Genomic DNA, 22,942 nt, shown 5'->3' with positions numbered 1-22,942 from the left:
TGTCGTCATTGTCTATCTCTTTGCCAGAGCATGCCAGATACCTGTCAATCAGTGTGTAAATTTGTGAAAAGCAGGCAGTTTTCAAATCCTTCGGTAAACTTAAAAAGTAATCACCAAAGTTTCTGAACAAACATAACTGTGACCACATCTGAATGTACTTTCACAGCAGCATCCACCCTGTATTGGTGTCCAAACAGGAGCCAACAGAGTAGTGCAGAGCTCATCTATCACCATTGCTTCACGAAGGGCCGAGCACTATTCAGACAATTGGGATATGAGGGAACCGCTGCCTCGGATTTAGCAGCACACTGTCTGTGGCTGACAGCGGCTGATCTGTGCTACTTAGCCACAGAGAGCCGGGCGCTCTCAGCCCAGATTGATGAGAGAGCGCTCATGCTTGGAGAGAGCTCCATATGGCACACGTACTCAGGTGTGAGTGGAGGTGTAGCGGAGGGGGGGAGGGGGTGGCCTGTGACAGCGTGCGCCCCGTCTATGGAGAAGAGCGGGCGGGCGGGCTCTGAAACCCCACATGAAAGAAGTAGGTCAAGCGCAGGGTCTGTTTGTGCCGGCTCAGAGATCACACAGAGGCGTGCGGGGAATGGATGATGCGCCTCACCCGACAGAGAGGGAGAGAAAGGGGGAGCGATGGAGGAGAGATCGGAGAAGGAAAGACAGAAAGGAGTAGGCAGAGATAGGATAGGTAAAGACTGAGACAGAAAGACGAAGAGAGCAGAAATCTGAAGGAGAAACCTAGATGGAGGGAGGAGAGAGGGAGTGATAGAGAGATGGACTGACAACTCAATCCTATCCCATCCAAATACATGTCTGTTTAGACAGAGAGAGAGAGAAACAGGAAGGAAGGAAAGAGGAGTGGAGAGCTAAGGGAAGGATAAAGAGAAGGAGGTAAGGAGGGAGGGTCAGACAGAGAAGTAGAGACAGCACAAATGCTTGGGTCAAGTGCAACTGTTTTCTTTTCTCTTTATTTCTCACCCATTCTTATGTCTCCAAACCTCCTACACCTTGATTGTTGGTGGGCAGAGAGTGCTCACGATTGCTAATAAAAACAGTGAGGATGATTGGCAGTGATTGGTACAGAGGGCCATATGCAGCAGGTCAGAGTCATGGATGTTGTCTGCTTGTTTTTATGTTTCTGTCTTGTTCAGCTTTTCACAAATCAATAAAAATAAGACAAGGTCGTCGTTTGTCTGTGCCGAGGCACTCCTGGAAACAGAGCTGGATGCTGAAATATTCACCGCCTATTCAGAGTCTGCAAAGGGGCCATTTTTAGAGGAGGAGATGATATCAAACTGAGGAACAATGAGAGCGGAGTAGTCCTCTCTCTTCACAGGTGTCTCCTTTCTTCTCTCTCACACTAACTTCATTAATCACCCACTTTAGGCCGGCTGCCTTGTGGGATTCACTCTCCCTGTGGTGCTGTTGTGCAATTGTTTGTGCATCTTTTAAGGAACAACAAAAAAATTAAATTGTCTGGATCAAATGGCCGACTTGGGCTGGTTTCCCAGAAGAATCTATAGCGATAATAGTCCTGTTTTCAGTTGCCCTTTCTATGGATGGTCCTTCATCAAAACTGTATAGCTCTCTATGAAGTGCTTGTATGTGGGTTATGTGCTGCTTATGAAGTAACTACTGTATATTGCTCCTTTGAAAGGCTATTTATAGGATGTGTTAACCCTTCTTCTATGCGAGTTAAACATTTGAGAAATTTTGCTTTGGCAGTATATCAGCACTGTACATCTGGCATCTAAGTAATAGTACATGCTTGATCCAACCACTGGACTTGATGTGAGAGCTGAGTTTCAAGAGGGCGTTCAGCCCTGTGATTTGAAGTGACAAGATTGTTTATATTTGGTTAGCACCCTCTGTCTGTCACATTTTAGTCTGGAAAAGTATATTTGTAAACAATAAAATGAAACACCTTTTAGTTCATTCATTCTGCATCTGTGTTCTGTCTAAAATAAATAATGCATCATGAATGATAAATTGCAGTGATGAACTCCACGATTATGTTTAAATTTAAGTTTTTGAATTTAGTCGATTAGCAGGCCCCCCGACTGAGTCATTGATCCCTTCCTCTGTTTGAATTTGAACAATATTGCCAGTGAATGTTTAGAAAGTTTGCTCCTGTTCTCTGAGAAAGTTCACAGAGGTTCTGCATGACATCATGCTCCGGAGAGAACACTTTCATGCCTCGGCACGACTGGTCTTCTGAAGCGTGATCGTGTCATAACCTTCCCCATCTCACTTCACTGGCTTCATTTTCCAACTTGCTTCAAGTTTGAAACCTTGGCGCTAGCCTACGGCGCAGCGAATGGAACAGCTCCACTATGCCCCCACCCCCACCCCCCCACACGGTCGCTTCTCCCACTCACGATGCCTCTCTGTACTGACCCCTCAGTGGTGGAATGAACCAGAGTGGCCAGGGCAGCAGAAGACCCAGCTCTTCAGACTACACCTTTCTTCCCATCCCCACTCCTTTATCACTCCCAACTTTGGCACTAATTCAGATTATCAGGTCATTTTTATGGTTTCGTGATTTTTTATCACTTTACATTTCCCTCATTTGGCCTTGTTGTGGATGCATTTAAATCTCTTTATATTTTGATTCTGGTTAGCATAGGTAATTTGCACTAGTTTATTAAGGTTGTAGTTTATCTTTATTTGCTGGACTAACAATGCTGTTAGACATGTTTGGCACCAATGCTAATATCAATCATGGGAAATAACTTTTCTTCTGCATTCTCTCTGGTTAAGTCACTTGGGATAAGAGCGTCTCCTAAATGAATGCAATGTGGCGTCACTGTGGAATTCAATCTCTTCTGCTGTGAGCAGAAGAGCTGACAAAGTCTCAGATGCAGCGGTGATGACACGTCGAGTGTGATATCACCTGTTCTTTATTTAGAATATATGTCAGCGCTGGTTCCATCTGGGCTGTCAACTTTACACGTCACATTTCACGGCTGTTTTGAAGTCCTGAGAGCTTGCAAGCAGCACTAAAAATAGGCATTCATTTTTAATGCAAAAACAGCAGCATGGAGGTTCATCTTTGTGGAATTGAGAGCAGTCGAATCACGTGCACATCCTAATCGTAGGCTAGGAGAAATAGTCAAAGAAACAGATGAGAAATGCCCCCAACCATTACACACCCACAAGTGCACGCACGCACACACACACACACACACTCATTTAGCTTGCTATTACTCCTAATTTTATTGTCGAGACAAAGTGGGTCTTACCTGCATTAAAAACGATGACCCGTGAACATGTAGACACCTGAAGCACACAGACAGCTGTTCTGTAATGTAATGTAATTGGAATTTTATAGGGCGATGGCATGAGGAGAGCATTCCACATTCACTGAGTGTTTCACCTGTTTCCTCTTGCCCCCCCCCCACCCCCTGCAGGTGACTACGGCGGAGCCCTGTCGCGCCCACAGCGCCCCCTCTCGGCCCGGGCGGCCCACCATGCCCCGGCCATGAAGGGATACCATGTGAGCCGCAGCCTCTCCCAGCATTCCTCAGCGCCATGCCACTGCATGCCCGAGGACTGCGAGGTCCCGCGGGACTACATGCCCCGCCCGCCGGACCACCGCGGCGCCGCCGAGCACTACCAGGGGCACGGAGAGCACCCCTACTACCCCCCGGGGGCGCCCCCCGAGCCCCTGGCCCTGCCGCTCTCCGGAGGGGGCACCTTTCCCCGGGCGCACCCCAGCCAGCAGGCCTACGACTCCTGTGAGGAGTGCCTCTCGTCCGGGCAGGGGGGGCACCCGCCAGGGGGCAAGGCGCACCGCATCCCACCGAACCTGCTGGACCAGTTCGAGAAGCAGCTCCCCTTCCACCCGGACGGCTTCCACACGCTGCAGTACCAGCGCACGGCCAGCGGGGAGCAGCGCAGCGAGAGCCCCAGCCGCATCCGCCACCTGGTGCACTCGGTCCAGCGGCTCTTCGCCAAGTCGCACTCGCTGGAGGCGCCGTCCAAGCGCGAGTACAACGGGACGCGCTCCGAGTACCGGGAGCGGGGCGGCGGGGGCCACCGGGGCGGCGGGGGGGAGGAGCCGTCCCCGCACTACGGCACCCAGCACGTGTCCCGCTCGGCCCGCCGGAGCAAGAGCCGCGAGCGCAGCAAGAGCGGCGACTACCGGCGCGAGGCCCGCCACGAGCCGCGGCACCGCAGCCGCACGGCCGGCTGGTGGAGCTCCGACGACAACCTGGACAGCGACAGCAGCTTCCTGGTGACGGCGGCCGGGCTGGCCGCCCGGGGGGGCCGCGGGATGATCCAGGCCCACGAGTCCCTGGACGGGGCCATCCAGGACCTCACCCTCAAGGCCCTGAAGGCCAAGGGAGCCCCGGGGGAATGCCTGGCCTGCACCGCCAACGCCGGACACTCCCTCAAGAGGAGCACCTGGTCCACCATGACCGTCAGCCAGGCCCGAGAGGTGTACCCCCCGCACAGGGCCGGCTACGACAAGGCGCTGGTGCCCCTGGAGTCGAAGCTGAAGGAGCGCAGCTACCACTACCTCCAGGTGAGGCCTCCTCACGCGGCCTGGCCGGCGGTTGTGGAGGCGTGGTGGCAGGCAGATCATAGGTTTGAGCGAGCGCAGGCTGCGCCTCATTGACTTTTAGATTAGCTCCCTTGAGGATAACCTCTACGCATAAATGTTTCAGGGGGCGACTGCACCAAACCATACAGCTCCCACTGCGACAAACTCGTTTTCCTACTGTACCGGCTCCGTACGCCTGTCGCTAGGGCAGCGCGCGCAGCGAAACGCTCAGCGCTAACCCAGCTCCCGCGGTTTGTTTGAGTCCAGCGGGAACCATGCGCGCACTGCCAGAAGTAAAAGCGCTGTAGCAGAGTTGATTTTACACGGAACGTTTTGCTGTGTGGAGGCTAATTCATTGGGCAGAGGAAAAGATGTCGATTATGTGGCTATTATGAGCCTCTCACTGAGAGGCCAGCCCTGCCAGAACCATTGCGTTCAAGCTCACTGAGCCTTTAACCCTTTAATCATCACCCCAGAACATTTTATTCATAGTCCAGGGCCCACTGTACAGTACCAGAGATCTGGAGCCCTGATAGTAGATACCAGAGCGGGCTTTATAGATCTCTCTAAATCACAGATCACCTTGAATATCGCAAGGAACTGTGTTCAGCACCTGGAACACCGAGTCTCAGGGTCATGTGTGAGACACCTGATTGAAGCATTTTCTCCAGGTGCTGTGGTAAAAAAAAATCAATCCGTATAAAAGCGTGACGGAGCATGAAAGACATTAAATTAAATCAATGAAAGTCACCGTGGGTAAGGTTGTTTGCTGTGTAAATCCAGCATTCAGCCTAAGGGAAACACTGTGATGGTGATCTTTTTAATCTTTTTACATGATTATTATTCACATCTTCCAGACGTGCAACTCATGTAGCCGGATATTTACTGAGGCAATGTAAGTGAATACCTTGTTTGGGGCGCAAAGTGAGTTGGCCACCAGACAATCAAATGTACAACCCCAGGAGCTGAACTATCGCAAATACACGCAAACAGACAATGACTACATTCATCATCGTCAAGCATTCTCATATTCAATCTTGTCGATTAACGGAACTGTCTAGGTTAAGTTAGTAGATAGCGGTTAATGGTTTGGATGAAGATACCGTGGCCATCTGTTACTTGGGCCGCGGCCTCTCTGCGATGGAAGAAGAACCCTGGTTCCCATAAAGGGAGACGGTGACAGTCTTGCTCTTGTAAATGGGGAGGGATTGCACACGGCTCTGCGGCCCACCTCAGATGGTGATGAATGAACGGGGGGGCTAATTGGGACGTAGCGGTCCTGTGGCACACAGACGGCGCTGGAATCGCGGCGCTCCTCGTGCGTGAGCATCGTCTCACGGAGCCCGTTACTATTTCATTCAGCCCACCGCCTGCTTCGCGGGAGGAGGCCAGTGTAGTTTATCTGCCATGACAACCAGTTAAACGAGGGCCTTTTACCACAGGGGAACCTGTGAAAGACGAGCTGTGCTTCCCCCCGACTTGTTCTCTTTCCTCCGCGGGGGTGCTGGGTTGGTCCCCTGCCAGTGTTACTACGGTAACAGCAGGTGACCACAGGTTGGAGAGAGAGAGTGTGAGAGAGAGAGAGTTTAGTGTATGTGAGTTTTTATATGTTGTTGTTTTACTGATATTTCAGACACCAAACTTACTGAGAATAATGTAAACTCATATAACTCCTCAAACATTGAAATGTTCAGTATAAAACAACAAGTGGACCATATTGGACTCATTAAGCACAAGCATTAAGAGTAGATTTAATACTGAGAATTTTGCCGTATTCTTATTGGTTTTTTTAATTATGTTTTTTGCTTGCTTGTTTTTTTTTGTTTTTTTTTAAGCAAGCCCTACCCCCTTAACCCTAAAGGCCTTGGGTAATACAATTCATCAGTGACACTTTCCGACTGAACGCCGGTCCCAGAGGTACTGTAGTCAGCAAGTTTCCCACAATGCCGAGGGGGGCTGCAGTCGTTCAGGGTCGGATCAAAAGAGACGTCAGCGCGGACGCTTTTGGAGCCGGGATTGGGCTCAGTGGATCGGTGGGGGATCGGTTGGGGGCTGTGCAGTGAGGGGGGTGAAGGTGGTGTGTTTGTGGTGGAGTGATGGAATCGGCTGTTTTGTTTAATGTCTGAGCAGCTGGGGTCAGAATTTCCTCTGCCCACTCAATGAAACTGTGGTGTTTACTCACACCCAGCTGCCAGCATATGGTAATTAGCAAGGCCTGTTAATTATAGAGGAGCCAAGGAGAGTGAAAAGAAAGAGGAAGTGAAACAGATTAAAGGAGGAAGAAAAGGAGAAAGATGGGCTAAATAGGCGAAAGAAATATGAGAAAGATACAGAAAACATAGGCTGGATGTTAACCCCTCGCTATCAGATAGTAACCTTGGTGATCTGAACTAGCTTTACACCAGTCTACTCCTGTCCTGTTCAGAGTGGGGGGTGATGGGCCTTTCCTAATCCCCTCTGAGGTTCATTTCACAGCAGAGTAGCAGCAGCCCTGACACACTGTCTAACTAAAGTGTCTTTGTGTGGGTCTTTGTCTGTGAATATGCATGTGTATTTGTGTGTGCCTGTGTGTGTGTGTGTGTGTGTGTGTGTGCCTGTGTGTGTGTGTGTGTGTGTGTGAAACATTGGTAAGTGGGACAGAGGGGGACCGTAAACACTCAGCTGAAACATCTCTTTGAAGTAGTGCCTATTTTTCATTGTCAGTTCAATCGTAGGAGAGAAGATCTGCAAATAGATGAGAAAGATGTCTGATGAAAAGAAAATTTACATGTACAAAGCAGTAAGTGTTTTCACAGGACTAGTTCATAGATCAGAGGTGAGCAGATTGTAACACTAAAGCCGCGTTTCCACCGCAGGAACTATACCCTGGAACTAGGAACCTTTTGAGGAACTCAATGCGTTTCCACCGCAGGAACTAGGGTCTAAATTTAGTTCTGGGGGCTTTGTTTTACCCCCCAAAACGTTCCTGCTCGGGGGGTAGTACTTTCCGAAAGTACAGGAACCTTTTGGGTGGAGCTTGCAGTGCTGAACATTTCTGATTGGTCGAGTACTCGTAGCATTTGTGTTGTATTTATTTTCCGCCATTACCCGCCATGTTTGAAAATATGCAGCGGCAAACCAATTTATTTTCATAATAACTTCAAATCAAACTTGTATGTTATGCAGCGCAGTAGCCTACTTTTGGTTATAGCCTGTCAACGTCTTGGAATTATAACGTGTGCTCTTCTGTTCTTTTCTTGCTTTAGTATTCGTTTTATAAAATGCTAAGCATTCGTGCTGGGACAGCATATTACGTAGGCTACCAAAACATTCAAACGGATTAATTCGGTTGCTGAATATTTTCTTCCGGATTTTCTTTGTTAGCCCGTTGTAATTGACTCAAAACGTTTGATACAGTTATGGGAGGTATGCGGTAGTTCTGCATAATTAACATTGGTGATACAGTACAAGCAAACTGGAAATCACCTTTTTATCCGGGTAAAATAACAGGTTAATTCTAGTAATCTTCCCTTTAGCTTTTTCAGACTGCCGTAATTTTACTCAATTTTACTGCCATTTTTCAATTCCACGAAAAGACCAGGAAGACTATGGACTCATTTATGGTGCATGGTTCACATCTGGAGGGCACACTTCGCTGCTCGGCTAGCAGTAACTTCGAAGGAAAGCAAACGGTGGCTGTACCACTACTAATTTACATTTTCACGCAAGTCTGAGTTTTCGTTCTATTCTTGTCATTTTGCGATTAGCCTATATGGAATTGACGACGAGAAAGTAATAAAACAGCAAATTGTTTACAACGTGTGCATGTTTTCTGCTGTTAATGAATGTGTTTGAGAGGATATATGAAAATCAATAAATACAGAAGTAACCATATATACTCATTGTTGGTAACCCGTTGTATATAAGTGGAATAAACCCCTCCGGGCTGTCCCGGTTATTAGAAAATAATGTAGGCTACTTCGGTGGTAGTATGGGGTTACAGAAGAAATCATATGACAGATGGACCGACGACAACGTCAGTGGGCTAATTTGCCTAATCTTCGCGGTACTTTAGACCCCGGTGGAAACGCAGACAACCATTGGCTGAAGGAACCTTTTAGTTCCTGGTAAAGTAGTTCCTGGGACTGAAAGTTCCGGGTAATTTTGGTGGAAACGCGGCTTAACAGTGTAGCATAATGCTAAAGGAGATTGCCCGCTCAAATGCTCAATGAGGTACTGCCGTTGTTCCCTTCAGTAAAATAAATAACTCCTGCTTGCTTTATTAAATATCCAGCTGTGTAAACTAATCACATGTAATGCATATGGATAATATGTGGGGGAAAAAACTAAAAAAATGTATAAATGGATATACAATATGTTAATCCCCTTGCATAAAAAATGAGGAAATGAGTTGTTTATTGCAAATACGACGGTACAGTATCTAGATTCCAGTGATACTAACACTGATTAATGGACCAGTACTACAGCTGCATCTGCATGGAAACCCTTGGACCTTGGGTGAGAGTGGTATCCCGGCGGCAGAGCAGCTGCGTTACCATGGTGATGGAGGATTGGGTAGGGGGGAGGGGTGATGCTGTTCTCCACACAACAATCTACCTACAAACATTCTGCACAATTGCTGTTATTTCCGCAGCTAAAGTTTAGGGTGTGCAAGGAGGAAAATGTCCTGTTCCCAAACCCGCACGTGTACTCACAGAACTGCTCATGCTAAATCCAGTTTTACTGTGCAGGATCGATTTAGCCCTTGTGATATCCCGCTTGGTATTTCTTTCCACAGTTATGTTAGAGTGCCACTTCAGTTCAGGTTTCATTACAGATCAAGCTAAATTGCAAATGTACAGGACATCATGCACTACCTCTTTACCTCCAAATTCTCTGATGTGGAGAAGAGGCTCATCGGGGGAGGACCGTGAACGAGGTGCACGGCTGCGCCTGTTTCTCACTCCCCGGACTGTGAGCAATGACGGCCGGCCACCAGAAAATGGCGCTCGCCTCTGTTTCTTGGAACGGGGTGGCGCAGAGCAGTTCGCTTGGCCCCGTCAAGACCCCTGTCTGATTTTTCCGCTTGCTTTTCCCTCACTCCCCCATTCACCCAAGGGGGATGCCGCACACGTGTGGGCACGACCGCACTCCATGCACACACTGCGTGTGTTCTGCCGGTCGACAGCCTTGCATTTGACCCACGGCATTAACAGTGCACGTGACACTCGCAAACCGCCTCTGTGCCTTACTGAAGTAAATACTGTACTGTCTGTAAAAACATGGAGAGTTGAGGTTTGGCGATCTGGAAGGTGGACCTCTGTCTGTGTTTTTGGCAGGTCCCCTCTGATGAGTGGGGTGGGGGGTATCCGGGCGGGGGCACGGACAGCGGAGGGGAGATCCCCTGCCGCAGGATGCGCAGCGGGAGCTACATTAAAGCCATGGGGGACGACGACAGCGCCGAATCGGACGCCAGCCCCAAGGCCTCGCCCAAAACCGCCATCATCGCCCAGAGAGAGGCCTTCCGCCGCTCCGTCAGCATGGACCATCGCTCCTCCAGCTCCAAGTGAGACGCCCTTCGTCGTCACCGTCATCATCATCGCCCTCATCTTCACCTTCATCATCGTCACCTACATTTACTCAGTAAAACTTGTGCTCAAATTAAAATACCTGGCATCATCATCGTCGTCATCATCAACATCATTCTTATCTTCACCTTCATCATCGCGACCTACATTTACTTTCAGTGGTTGAGTAGGAGTTTCAGCTCAAAATAGAACTCATCATCATCATTGTTGGAATCACCATCATCACCATCATTCTCATCTTCATTACCACGATAGCTTTGAATGTCATGATCAGGTCACACATCTTGACTCATTTGAAATTCCTTTAAACTCTTGGCTTCCTAATGCCACTGCCATCTGACCAAGCATTTTGTAGCTTTACTAGAGTATCAGTGTTGTATTTCACTCCCCTCCAGATACTCCTGTAAACAGTGCACTGATGCCTACTCCAACAGCCGCAGCACAGCCAAGGGACACACGCGTTCTCGGAGCTACACGCGTTCTCTGACCAGCTCACAGGTACAACGCACCGGTCTTGCCAAACACACACAAGTCAATTGTCTTCATTGACCCCTCCTGGGGATTTGTGATTAACGTAGTTATTCATTATAGTTATGGGTCTCCCCAGCATGCCAGGGGTCAGGGGTCATGGGTCACGGGGTCAAACTGTGTGTCCATGGGCTAATCTCTCGCAGCTGGGAGACGCGCTGAATCGGCAGTTCGAGGCGGTGTGCGAGACGGTCTTTGGGGAGATGGAGTCCCAGGCCGTGGAGGCGCTGGACCTGCCTGGCTGCTTCCGGACCCGCAGCCATAGCTACGTGCGTGCCATCCAGGCCGGCTGCTCCCAGGATGACGACTGCCTGTCTGTCTTCTCCCTGTCCGGCCCCCAGGGAGGGCCCAAGGGCGGAGCCGGTAAGGCGCAGCATGGTCTCTCTCTCTCTCTCTCTCTCTCTCTCTCTTCCATGCTCTACGTCAGGCTCAGTCTCAGATCTGTCGTTCTGAAGCGTCTCAGGTCCCCCGCTGTCCAAGCTCCCCCCCCCCGCCGGGCACAGAATTGTAAAATAGACGTGCCTTTTATTTGAGCGGAGTAAAGGAAGCAGCCCTCCACCTGAAGCAGAGATGAACGGCGGAAGCAGGAGCACGCCTCCGTGCTGACAGCTCCCTCTGCCTCCTCGGCGAGCAGGAAGACAGAAGCCAGGAGCAGGGAGGTGTGGACGGCGGCTCCGAGCCGCTCGGCGTGACTCAGTCTGACAGAGGCCCCCGTCAGCTGGAGAGAGCCGTGACGCACACCGTCTTCATTGTCTGGGCCGTATGTCTTACCTCATCCCCGTCCCCTCAAAGAGCTGCTTCGTTTTTCTCTCCTTACTTATTTCTGTAGAATTGGATTTAGGTTCTGTGATAAACTCGGGTGCATTTGAGGTCAAATGCAACAACTATCTCAGATGCTCCCTCTTCAAACTGTAGCTGGTCTCTCAAATTCAAATTTAAATTCAAGCTGTTTCGGACACAGGCTCTTTCAAATTCAAGATGTCAAAGATAGAGAATGAGGTTGCGGTTCTGTCTGTTTGTCTCTCAGTGTTTCCCCACAGGAAGGCACCCCCACCCCTCCCACCCCGGATTTCCAAGCCCCTGATTTCGGTGACAGCACAGAGCAGCACGGAGTCCACTCAGGATGCGTATTTCCAGAGCACGGGGCAGCCGGCTCCAGGACGTCCCAAACAGCACAGCAACTCCTTGGATGGCCTGGAAGGGGGTGGGGGGCGGTCCTCCAGGGCCGAATACTACCAGGGGGCAGGGACCGGGCGCACCAAACACAGCAACTCGGCCGAGAGCCTCGACGGGCCAAGGGGGTCCAGGGAGACCTCATACCAAGGGGGGCCAATGAGGGCCAAGCATAGCAGCTCTGCCGAAAACCTGCTGGAGGGGGGTGGCAGGGCGTCCCGGGACAGGGTGGGAGGCAGCCTGGGGAAGTCCTCCTCCCTCCCCCAAAACAGCGTGTCACTGAGCAAGGGGCCTTCTGGGGGAGCAGAAGAACACAAGCAAGAGGCCCGCGGGCGCAAGTGGAGGCCCTCCATCGCGGTGCAGGTGAGCGGGGCTGGAGTCCAGGGTCGGCAGGGCCATGGTCTGGGGTAAGCGGGGTCATGGGCTGGGGTAGGCGGGGCCAGGGTCTGGAGTAGACTGGGCTGCAGGCTGGGGTAGGCGGGGCCAGGGTCTGGGGCAGGTAGCGCCGCAGGCTGGGGTAGGCAGGGCCAGGGTCTGGGGCAGGCAGGGCCGGGGTATGGGTAAGTAGGGGTGATGTCTGTAGCAGGCGGGGCTGAGGTCCAGGGTGAGTAGGGGTGGGGTGCAGGGCAGCTGAACTTTTGATAGCCAGCCTGACCCTGGTTCTGACAATCATGGCGATGAGAGACATGTCCATCTGTCTGTCTGTCTGTGCCCTGGACAGGTGGACAGCTCAGAGACTCTTTCGGACTCAGACACAGAAAGCAAAGTGCTGCGGGAGGTGCACTCCATCGGGGTCCAGGTGGAAGAGGATAAGAGGTATGTTCCACCTTCCCCACAATATGTAGCCTAATCTGGGGCTCCTGATATGAATGTAGCCACTCCTAACATGGGACACAGCAGAGGACAGGCCACTTAGAGCTGTATGATAACAGGTGTGTGTGTGTGTGTCTCTACATATTTGCATAGAACTATATAAATGTATTTTTTCACTCTCAGTTGGGTGTCGAGGGCATCAAACTATGACTCAGCCCCCCCCCCTCTTCTCTCAGTCACATCACCAGCCTTCCTGCTTTCTGCGGGAGGTGACAGAGGGGGTGGGATGCTCAGGGTGGGGGCCGGGTGAACGGCAGGCCCGGTGTGACTGTGGGCGAAAGGGTATAATTAGGCTGCAATTTGAGGATGACAGGGCCAATGTGCTGTATGCGTCGCGTCGCTGTGCGAAAATCACCCATGAGATAATCTCTCAGTGCCCAAATTCCATTACACCTTATGTGCCTGCCTCTGATTTAACACTCATGAATATCTTTAAACAAGTGGAAGCTGGTAAAAGTAAAAAGTAGCTAAGTTACAGAGGGTTTTATTTGACCAAGAAAGACGATTCCATGTTGGTATCCAAGGGAAAGAAACCCCTATAAAAGAGAATATCTGATTAACGCACCCCAAAAGTATCTAATGTCATAGATAGAGAGCCGTACAACAGTTTTTATTGTTTTTCTAAATCAATATGTTTTGAATGTGACACTTCCTGGAGGTGATGTTTGACCAGTGCTGTCACGACCCTCCCAAAACCAGACGGGCGCGCTTCAAGCGCTCGAACAGCGTGACGGCGAGCGTCCAGGCGGACCTGGAGCTGGAGGGCTTCCCGGGCGTGTCCACCCAGGACAAGGCCCTGCAGTTCGGCTGCTCCTTCCAGCGCCACTCCTCGGAGCCGGAGTCGGCGGGCCAGTACGCCGAGTACCGCACGGTGCACACGCAGGGCCAGTGGGCCTACCGCGAGGACTACCAGGGCGGCTACGCCACCGAGCCCTGCCCCGTGGACCCCCGCCTGCGCGCCCACTCCCCCCTGCCCCTGGCCATGGAGCGGGGCTGGTCCGAGGGGCCCCGCAGCCTGCCCGACTCCGGACGGGCCTCGCCCTGCCTCCGCGACGGCGAGTTCTTCCTCCGCCTGCTGCAGGTGGAGGTGGAGAGGATGGAGGGGTGGTGCCAGACCATGGAGAGGGAGGCGGAGGAGAACGACCTGCCTGAGGAGAGTAAGTGCTGGGGTGGAGGGGGGGGGAGGGGCCAGGAGGTGATGGGGTTGAATCTCAAGTTGTGGGCTGCTCTTCAGTCAGCAGGAGGTCATGGGTTGAATCCAAAGTTGTGTGCTGCTCTTCAGTCAGGGTTTCCAAAGCTGGGAACATTTCTTATCTTGTACATACTCATATTTTACATGTGGAACAGAATGTGAAAAAATATAGATAATCTTTTATATGAAAGCCAGGGAACCTTGAATAAGGGTTTTTGAGAGAAATCATGAACATCGGATAATTCAGTGTGGAAGACATTCACAAGAGCGCAGTGTGTTTCAGGTGTTTCAGATGTAGCGGTGTTGCATGTTTCTCATTGCCCGGTAACCTCCACGCCAGGCCAGCGAGCTGAGCCGAAGCTCTCTGTCCCCCGTTCACCCTCTGACCTCTAACTGTGGCCTTCCCCCCGCAGTTCTGGAGCTGATCCGCAGTGCCGTGGGCAGCGCCCAGCTGCTCATGTCCCAGAAGGTCCAGCAGTTCTTCCGGCTCTGCCAGCAGAGTGTGGTGAGCATCCGGAATACCGCCCACCCAAACAACACAGCAATGAGAGCCAAGAGAATAGAGGCTTATTACAGTCAGCCCAATTGAGAAATTAGGTGGAATTCGATCTCAATGACTGTGCAGTTTGGCCGTAGGTTTTAACAACACGTTCTGCAGAGCATTGCACTTGTTATCAATGCGGTTTATAGATGATGTAGCTTTAAGATGATGTTGCATTTACGCGTAAAAATATTTTGTTTATTTTCAGTATGAAACAAGTCACAAAAAAAGTCCTAGAAAAAACTTTCTGTTTTCAAACTACAAGGATGGAGTTTCAATTCCTCCTGTAAAGCCTCTCATTCTTCACCAAATATCCTCGCTATCCTCTGTGTCAATAGAACCCTGAATGTCTGTGATTCAGTGCCCTCTCTCTCTCCTTATATCCTCTGTGCCCACTGGATATCTGTCATTGCAACATGCCATAGAATCTAAATTACTTTTGGGCACTTGAATGCCTTCCTGAGTTTAAATTTACCAGCAGTGTAGCTTTACGGTTTTGGTGTCAGGTTGGATCTACGTTTGCTGTGGTGGCAAAAGTGGTACTTAGACCTAGATTGCTTTTGTGCTGTGTTTTAGGATTTACAAGGTAGACAATGGGGACATAATTTATATAGTGTCAATAAAGATTCCTAAGGGCTTCATGAAGAAAGAGAACATGAATGTGCAGCAGACACCTGGCACTCGTCTGTGTGGTGCCCATGACACAAACAATGAAAGTGTTAGAATTTCATGACCAACTGGAAGTGGGGAGGTCTACAGCTAGATGGACTGACAGAGCACGTCCCCCTGCCTGTCCCCCAGGACCCTACGGCGTACCCCCAGCCCAGCTCTCAGGACCTGGCCGGGTTCTGGGACCTGCTGCAGCTGGCTATGGAGGACGTGCGGGTCAAGTTCCAGGACCTGCAGCGGCTCAAGGACTTGGGCTGGAGGCTCCCGCCCGACAAGAAGGTGAGGAGTCTGGCGAGCGCAGCCCCAGCGGCTGCATGAGGAAGAGCCGCACAGAGCTCAATCGCTGGAAAAGAGAGCAGTGGAAACAGCGACTAATAACAGAACACTCAGAGCCAAAATGGCAGCATGCAAAATGGATGTGCAGATGATTTCAACCAACATGTTCCTATAACTGGAAATTAGTGCAGCACCAAAAACTGAACTAATGCTTCTTTTCTGTTTGCCTCCTGCGTTCTCCTCCCCCTCTCTCTCTTTTTCATATCCTGTGTCACCCTCCAAATATTGATTCTCTGTCTTCATTTGTAAATGATCATTTTGTCAATGACTTTCCTTTTTTTGTTTCTTTCTTATTATCCTCCATGATTTGCATCTGGTCTGCTTTTGTTCCGCCAAACACATCTACCCAACGGCACCCCTCCTTCCCCCCCCTCCCCACTTCCAACAGGAGGAAAAGAAGCCTCCTCCCCTTTTACCAAAGAAGTCAACAGGAGGTCTGAGTGTGGGCAGGGTTGAAGGTGTGAGTACTGGAGGGGGCGGGGCCGGGGGAGGTGGGGTGTTGGTGGTGACCCGTGGTGGGCGGGCCCTGCCCCTGCGGGAGAAGTCTCTGGACCTGGGCGACCGGCAGCGGCAGGAGGCGCGGAGGAGGCTGCTCCAGGCCAAGCGGGCCGCCTCCTTCCGACAGAACTCCGCCACGGAGAGCGCCGACAGCATCGAGATCTACATCCCCGAGGCCCAGACTCGGCTGTGAGCCGCCCCGCCCCGCCCCGACACCCGGGCACCGGCCTCAGCCCCTCCCCCCAACCCCCAACCCCAACCTACAAAGAACAGGATAGGGTGACAAAGGCACACTCCCCCTTTGCCACTTTCAATCATGTACAGCTGAGAGGGTTAAAGAGAACCTGACAAGAGGGCTCATATTTTCATTTCTGATCAATCCTGGACAAAACAATATAGGATAATTTTTTGTTCGTTTGTTTGATAAATTTGCACACTGCATTTAAAACCAGGAAGTAGCATTTTTTTTTCAATCCACATAAGTGTCACCTTCAGAGAGAACAGAGCTGCACCAGCAGAACCTCATTATCTGTGTATTAGATGATGGACTTATGGGAGAACAGAAAGTGAAGTTAAATTTGCCAACCGTTTGAAGGAACAGAGATTGCTGTTCTTGTGCGTGATCACGTTTACAAAGAGAACTTAGCAAGTCAGACTAAAAATGTGGCAAGGCTTTATTTTTTTAAAATTTTGTTTCCTTTTGGTGACAATGATTATTAGTTTTACCTCCTGCTGTGACTTCCCTCTCACTGTGAAATGATTGCGCCCTCCGGTGGCCAAATCACGCCACGACTATAAGACTCGCCATTGACGCTCAGGCCTGCCTCAACCAAGTGCAGTATTTCAGCTCAGCTCCCCCTGACCAGTGCACCACGAGGACATCCCTGAGAGTACAAACACAACATTCGCTTTGTTTTCACTTTGTGTTTTCTCCAATGCCTTTTTCACACTGCAATTTGGACTCTTGCTGTTTTATGTAGTTTACAAAGAAAAGAAAAGAAATCAGGAAGTGGCATCTTCTAAAAACCTCCAACAAAGGAAGACTGTCAGAAAAAGGCCTTGTTTCTGATATCTCAGCTTCGTGCTGGCTATTTAGTGACCACTGGGAAATGCTCTGGGGTTAGTCATGCAGTGATGTAGCTTAAACAGCAATCTTAGGAAAATGTAGAACGGTATCTATTTGTACCGATTTGTGTCACAGTAAGCTTTCCATTACTCTGGTCTTCAGCAATTGAACAGGTAAAGGGGAAAGGAGTGTCTTTTTGTTTGTTGCTTTTTCCCCTTGCCGGCTGTCTTGTTTGGTAATGTTCGAAAGCTGAAAATTTGTGATCTTGACAATGCACCCATAATTTTCTGGTCTTTATTCAGACCAGTTTTAAATTTCTGCATCCATAAAAAGCATAAGTCATGAAGAATGGTACAAGTAGCTGTGCTGGTGATTTTGCGAATGGGTGCATGTTTTGCTTTGGAAATACTTTTGGTGTATTGGCTTTTTTTTTCAAATGCGCCACGAAAACCTAATTATAAATATAATACTGCGTTGACAAGGGAAACAAATCCCTGGAAATGCTTTCCTCATATCACTGTGGGGTATAGTTATATCTTTTGGGATATGCCAAAAAATCTAACCACTATCTTTGAAATCCCATGCAGTGATTTCAAGCGGTTTTTTTATTGCCACAGTTCTCTTTGTCAGCACCTGCCCTCTTGTGGACAGAGTACATTATAGCAAAGAACAACTACTGTAGTCCCAGAGCAATTTTTTTGGAAAAGAAAAAGAATTATTTGCATGAAAAACTGGGATGTCTTTTATAAATTTGAAACTGAAGCTCAAATGGAGTATTTTAATGGGAGATGTATATTTTATATTGTTATCTACATTTTTTAGATTAGTATAAAATATATGATTATGTATGTATAAAGATTATTAAACATTATTAAACATCACAGAGACATATGTAATATAACATTAGCCAAGTGAAGCAGTCCTTATTCGATGGCATATCATGATTCAGGCATGCAAGAGAGGAGCTCGGCTTTCTCTTTTGGGCGGTTGGGTATATTTCAGTAGTGCGGTTGTCCAGGTTCACAGGGTTAAACTGTGCCGATCACAGTCGCCAAATGTGCTCTCTGCTTTATGCTTCCTGTCCTCTTTCTGGCTCACTCTTTCTGTGTCTCATGGTTGTGATACATCACATCCCAAAAAGAGATGGAAAATGAGCAGGGAGGCCATCGCCCTTGTGACTTACTACCTGTAGTATGCACCGGGATTTTTTTTGTTTTCTACACAACTGACAACACGTGCCTGAGGACAGCAATGCGTGCGGCTTATTTCATATGACTATAATAACTTATATTGTGGCAGAATAAATATGTACATAGATTAACAATATTTAGAGATTTTTAAATAGAAAAAATATTTTACTGTATTAAAAGCCTTGTTGTGAGACTTGAAACATGAATCCACGTATACAAAGACACACACACACAGAAATACCTTGTCAACTTGGCTTTTGTATCAGACATCTCTCAGATCTAGCTATTTATTGTGCATGCTTTTTGTACGATGGCCACAATAAATTGTAGTTTGTGGCCACAATTGTTTTTGTCATCCTGCCCTGTTGTGAATATATATACAGTAACATGGCTCTATCCTATTTGGCCAATGCTATAAACATAACTTGTTTGTCAAGCTAGTAAAAATTATGATAAAAGTCCTCTGAATACACCAGTTCTCCCTTCCTGCTTGCAATTTGATTCAAGACTGACGAGAAGACTCCTTGTACTGCATGCTCAAGCAGCCAAATCAACTTACGAATATGTGGGGTCCCCCAAGGGCCCGTTCAAGGATCCATAACATAACAGTGAATGGTAAAACTTTGAAAAAACGCTTTACCTCTGTGAACTTGACTTACAATTCAGTATCAATGTGCTACACTGCTGAGATTCTTTCGCAAAGATTCTACAGCGATACAAGCTTTCATAGGTGCGACATCTCCTATTTCATGCCAGAAATAATATATATAATGCATTCTATACTTAAGCCTATGTGAAAGTGTATAATAATAACTGATGCTGCAGTTGTATAAGCACAATACTTTGCCAGTACTGTTCCTTGAATATTAAGGACTTGTCACCATCAGATCAATATTGTTTCGGAATGAACTCACTGTAAGACAAGAGTTTCAACTAAAGGACCCACAAGTGCTTTTCATGTGAAAAACAAAAACGGTCACATGGATGTGAAGACTGAAACAGTCAGGTCACTTGAGGCATGAGGTACCATGCTTGCGTTTATTGTCTTATGTCTTTTCTCTCGCATCTGCAATATTTAATCTGAATCCCTCGGGGGTGTGGGGGAACTGCAGTGTATCTTTAACCCTGGGGGGTGTCAGTATTTACTTTACACAAGCACTATTAGCCTTTAACTAGACCCCCCAACGTATGAGTTTGTCATACATCATACAATATAGCTGCTGACTGACCAATTGATCAGAAATGAGCTGAGACCAAGTTCATTTGAAGCACTTGATAAGCCTTGACAGCTCTTGTGTGACAGGTCTTTGCACAACCAGTACATAAGTGCTTAATAATTGGTGGAACTCTAGGCTAAATACCAACTCTGGCCTCACTGTACACTTCTACATTTCCATGAAGTTTGTTCCTCCCCTGACGTAGATGGATAGGGAGCTAATGGAGAATGAATGAAACTAAAGATCTGGCTTCTCCTCTGGTAGTAACTTTTTCAAAATCCTATTGAGGTCTCTTCTTCCAATGTTTTTGTTTTTGTTTTTGTTTGAAATAAAGGTCAACACTGTGACTGTGTAGTTTGCATTAGAACCCGTGCACCAAAATCAACACCCTCATTTAACGGCTCTTAGGAGAACCATGCCTGTTGTAAATGGTATTCTAAGTGGGCAGTAATTGTGCCCTAGTGCTGATGAGAATAATTTGATCATATATAATTACTGCACTGTGATCTTGACCTCCCTCATTTACAGGCTGCAGAGATACCTAAACACTGGAAATTACATGGGTCACATACTCCAAAGTAATTACTGTGTAATAACATTTACCCTACACACACACACATACACACACAATTCCTCACTTTTATCATGTAAATATCTCTGTTGAAATGGAAATTAGTATTATTAATATGAATATGTACTGTTATTACGATTATTATCAATACTATCACTGTCATTATGAAAAGTGTTATTTCAATTATCAGTATTAATAACCTTATTCTGTATTCAAGGGTGAGTCTGTAATGTATAAAAAGAACATGTGTGTTGGAGGATTGCTTTTTATATTGCTGCTACTAAAGGGCAAGGGTTGGAAGAGCACCTGCCATTGTTGGGATGATGCTGTGAAAAGGGAGAGCACGAACTCTCTGCTCCATCTTCAAACAGCTGCATGGCTGCTTCCAGGCAGAGGAGTTTTATTCCAGGTTAACCTGAGGAAGACTCACAAGAGGCCTGCCATATGTCATCACTGAGCCCCTGGATCAACTTCGGTCTTACATATCGAGAAAAATTGTTAGTCAGAAAAGAATTAGCCTCCAGATCCCTCCCAAAGGGGGACAGACATTTTTTTAATGAATGTTTGGTTAACGCAGCAACACATTTTCCTCTCTCATATTTCCTGACTCTGCGATTGGCTCCCTGAGAACGATTTTCAACATCAGATTGACCAATCCAGTTGATTTCCCCTTTACTTATGCTGGTTTGATTCCTCTCTATTTATTTTTTACTTGGTAGTTGTTAATGTGCCAATGTTTCGACTCTGAAAATATTCTTCTCTTGTCTATTGGTTGAATCAAGGCTGAATTGCTCAAACTAATAGCAATAGTGACGTCAAAGAGCAGAGAACCTTTGCTGAGGTCTGCCACAGGAAATAATAGTGTGACGGCCTAAGAGAAAAAGAAATAGCTAAAGAAAAAGTAGTGAATGAGGATCACAACGCAAAGTGTAATTCAATCATTGATTCTGTTTAAGTCATTGTTTTCTTGTTCATGGACATGTACAGGTCAATGTCTACTAGCGCAAAAACCAGAGAGATGGCACACTGTGACGTGGTTTACCTAACACAGAATGTAACACTTGACGTTGTTAACATTTTCTAATTATTATTATAAAGCTATTTTTAGCGAGAAAAAAAGTTTGGAGTCCCTTGGTGTTTCTTTTGCCCGCTTCCTTGCTTTTTTGTTATCCATCCATCCATTATCTATACCCGTTTTTCCTGCAGGAATACACCCTGGACAGGACACCAATCTATCGCAGGGCACACACACCATTCACTCACTATTCGCTCATACAATCATACCTATGGGCAATTTAGAGTCTCCAATTAGCCTACCTGCATGTCTTTGGACTGTTAGAGGGAACCGGAGTACCTGGAGGAAACCCACACGGACACGAGGAGAACATGCACACTCCACACAAAGACCCAGGCCAGATTCGAAACCATGACCTTCTTGCTGTTAGGCGACAGTGCTACCCACTGCACCACCGTGCCGCCTTTATTATTATTATTATTGAAAATGACTTATGGCTGGAATGCTGGTTACATTCATGCGGCTGAATATTTACAACAGCAAAGCACTTTAAAATGGCACAAATGCAATGTATCACCCAGGACTCAAACCATCAGGTTACTGGCCTTATAATGTACAAGCCGCCTGTCATCAGTTTGAGTGACAGCCAGAGGTCTTCTGAGGGAGCAAGGTAGAATTTTGTCAGGGTGTGAAACTGCACACAATTCATCAGCATTTTAGAAAGCAATCGCTTTTGCTCTCAGCAACCAAAAAGCACTCATTTGGAAGCCAGGACAGATAATCAGTTATCTGTCGACTGATTGATTCCTTCCTCGCTCAACTACGTTTTGCACCCAGACAGAAAATGTAAGAAATGCATAAGGGTCCTTTTTGGGGAATAAACCTTATCCGACCTGCCCTTACTCGGCCCACGTAAGCTCTTGGATTGCATTTCATTCCAGCCCTTAGCCACCCAAACCCAAACTCCTCGCCATTTTAACTTTATTACGGTAAGTTAAAACTACCCAAGGGGGAATTGATAACAAAGTATAGCTCAGGGAAATTATTTTGCTAGATCTATCAGATGTCTATAAATCAGGCCTGAACATGGCTAGTTTGTACTCAGTGCACTCATCTACAAGCATTATGTTTTATTGACAGAGAAAGGTGGTGATTGGTCACTGTCAAGCATATTTTTTCCCAGTGCCTTAACTGGAATTCCTGCAGTTCCAAGAGTGAATGAGATTTTAAGGAACACTGGAAAGCCAACACTGAAACCCCCAGGATAGGGGCCTTGCTTTCCAAGTGAGATACTTCACTGGCTGAGATGGAGGGAATGTTCATGAGCCAACAATGTCCCCTTTACTCCACAATAATTTAAAATGCCCAATACCTGTAACACCAGCAAAGAACTACATAGTAGGCGATACCATGTCCATGGTGGTGGGTACCCACTGTTACCATCATGGGTCTCTTTACTGTGTCTTTGGAGAAAGGTAGAGAAATATTATTTAATGGCCTAAACGATAATATCACCGATAGCCAAGCCTTTTATTATTTTTGTCATATAAAGCATCTTGACAGCTGAAGAAATTGCAGGAATCATTTTGTGTTACAAAGGCTGCATGACGGAACCTTAAGTATTAGCATGCTCCCATTCCATGTCCTTGTTTCACTTTCCCCCAGTTTAAATGCTTTGAATGCTAAGGAGACATGAGTAATGCACAGCAGTCTGAGGACCAGCTCCTATAGGACAGAAGCAGAGGAGGAACAGGTCCACACCAAAGACAGGTCTATTCATCAATGAAGCTGTTTTCCTGTTGGGGTGCATTCATCCTGAAGATCTTTGAGATTAATTTTTTCAAGGATGCTGATTTTTGACAGCCACTAACTGGCTGAAACAGCACTTCAGACAGTAAATGTATTTTTTTTTTCAATTTACTATTTTTAACCTGGTGTTTTGACAGTC

At 47.7% G+C, this 22,942-nt stretch overlaps 1 protein-coding gene across 1 annotated transcript in view; it reads left to right on the top strand.

Annotated features, from left to right (window-relative positions):
* Positions 1-20,809, top strand: part of dlgap3 (discs, large (Drosophila) homolog-associated protein 3) — a 119,247-nt gene extending 98,438 nt beyond the window's left edge. The window contains exons 4-13 of the mRNA XM_064347625.1: positions 3,423-4,540; positions 9,877-10,103; positions 10,521-10,623; positions 10,800-11,016; positions 11,681-12,189; positions 12,548-12,642; positions 13,399-13,856; positions 14,305-14,396; positions 15,234-15,380; positions 15,826-20,809. Of these exons, the coding sequence (XP_064203695.1) occupies positions 3,494-4,540; positions 9,877-10,103; positions 10,521-10,623; positions 10,800-11,016; positions 11,681-12,189; positions 12,548-12,642; positions 13,399-13,856; positions 14,305-14,396; positions 15,234-15,380; positions 15,826-16,128 (3,198 nt within the window). The 5' untranslated portion in view covers positions 3,423-3,493 and the 3' untranslated portion in view covers positions 16,129-20,809. The remainder of the gene's footprint in view (positions 1-3,422; positions 4,541-9,876; positions 10,104-10,520; positions 10,624-10,799; positions 11,017-11,680; positions 12,190-12,547; positions 12,643-13,398; positions 13,857-14,304; positions 14,397-15,233; positions 15,381-15,825) is intronic.
* Positions 20,810-22,942: the final 2,133 nt, after the last annotated feature.

This window comes from Anguilla rostrata, chromosome 8, assembly GCF_018555375.3.
Source record: "Anguilla rostrata isolate EN2019 chromosome 8, ASM1855537v3, whole genome shotgun sequence".
Classification (NCBI taxonomy): domain Eukaryota; kingdom Metazoa; phylum Chordata; class Actinopteri; order Anguilliformes; family Anguillidae; genus Anguilla; species Anguilla rostrata.
The sequence above is the reverse complement of the archived record's forward strand: the minus strand, read 5'-3'. Positions and strand labels throughout refer to the sequence as shown.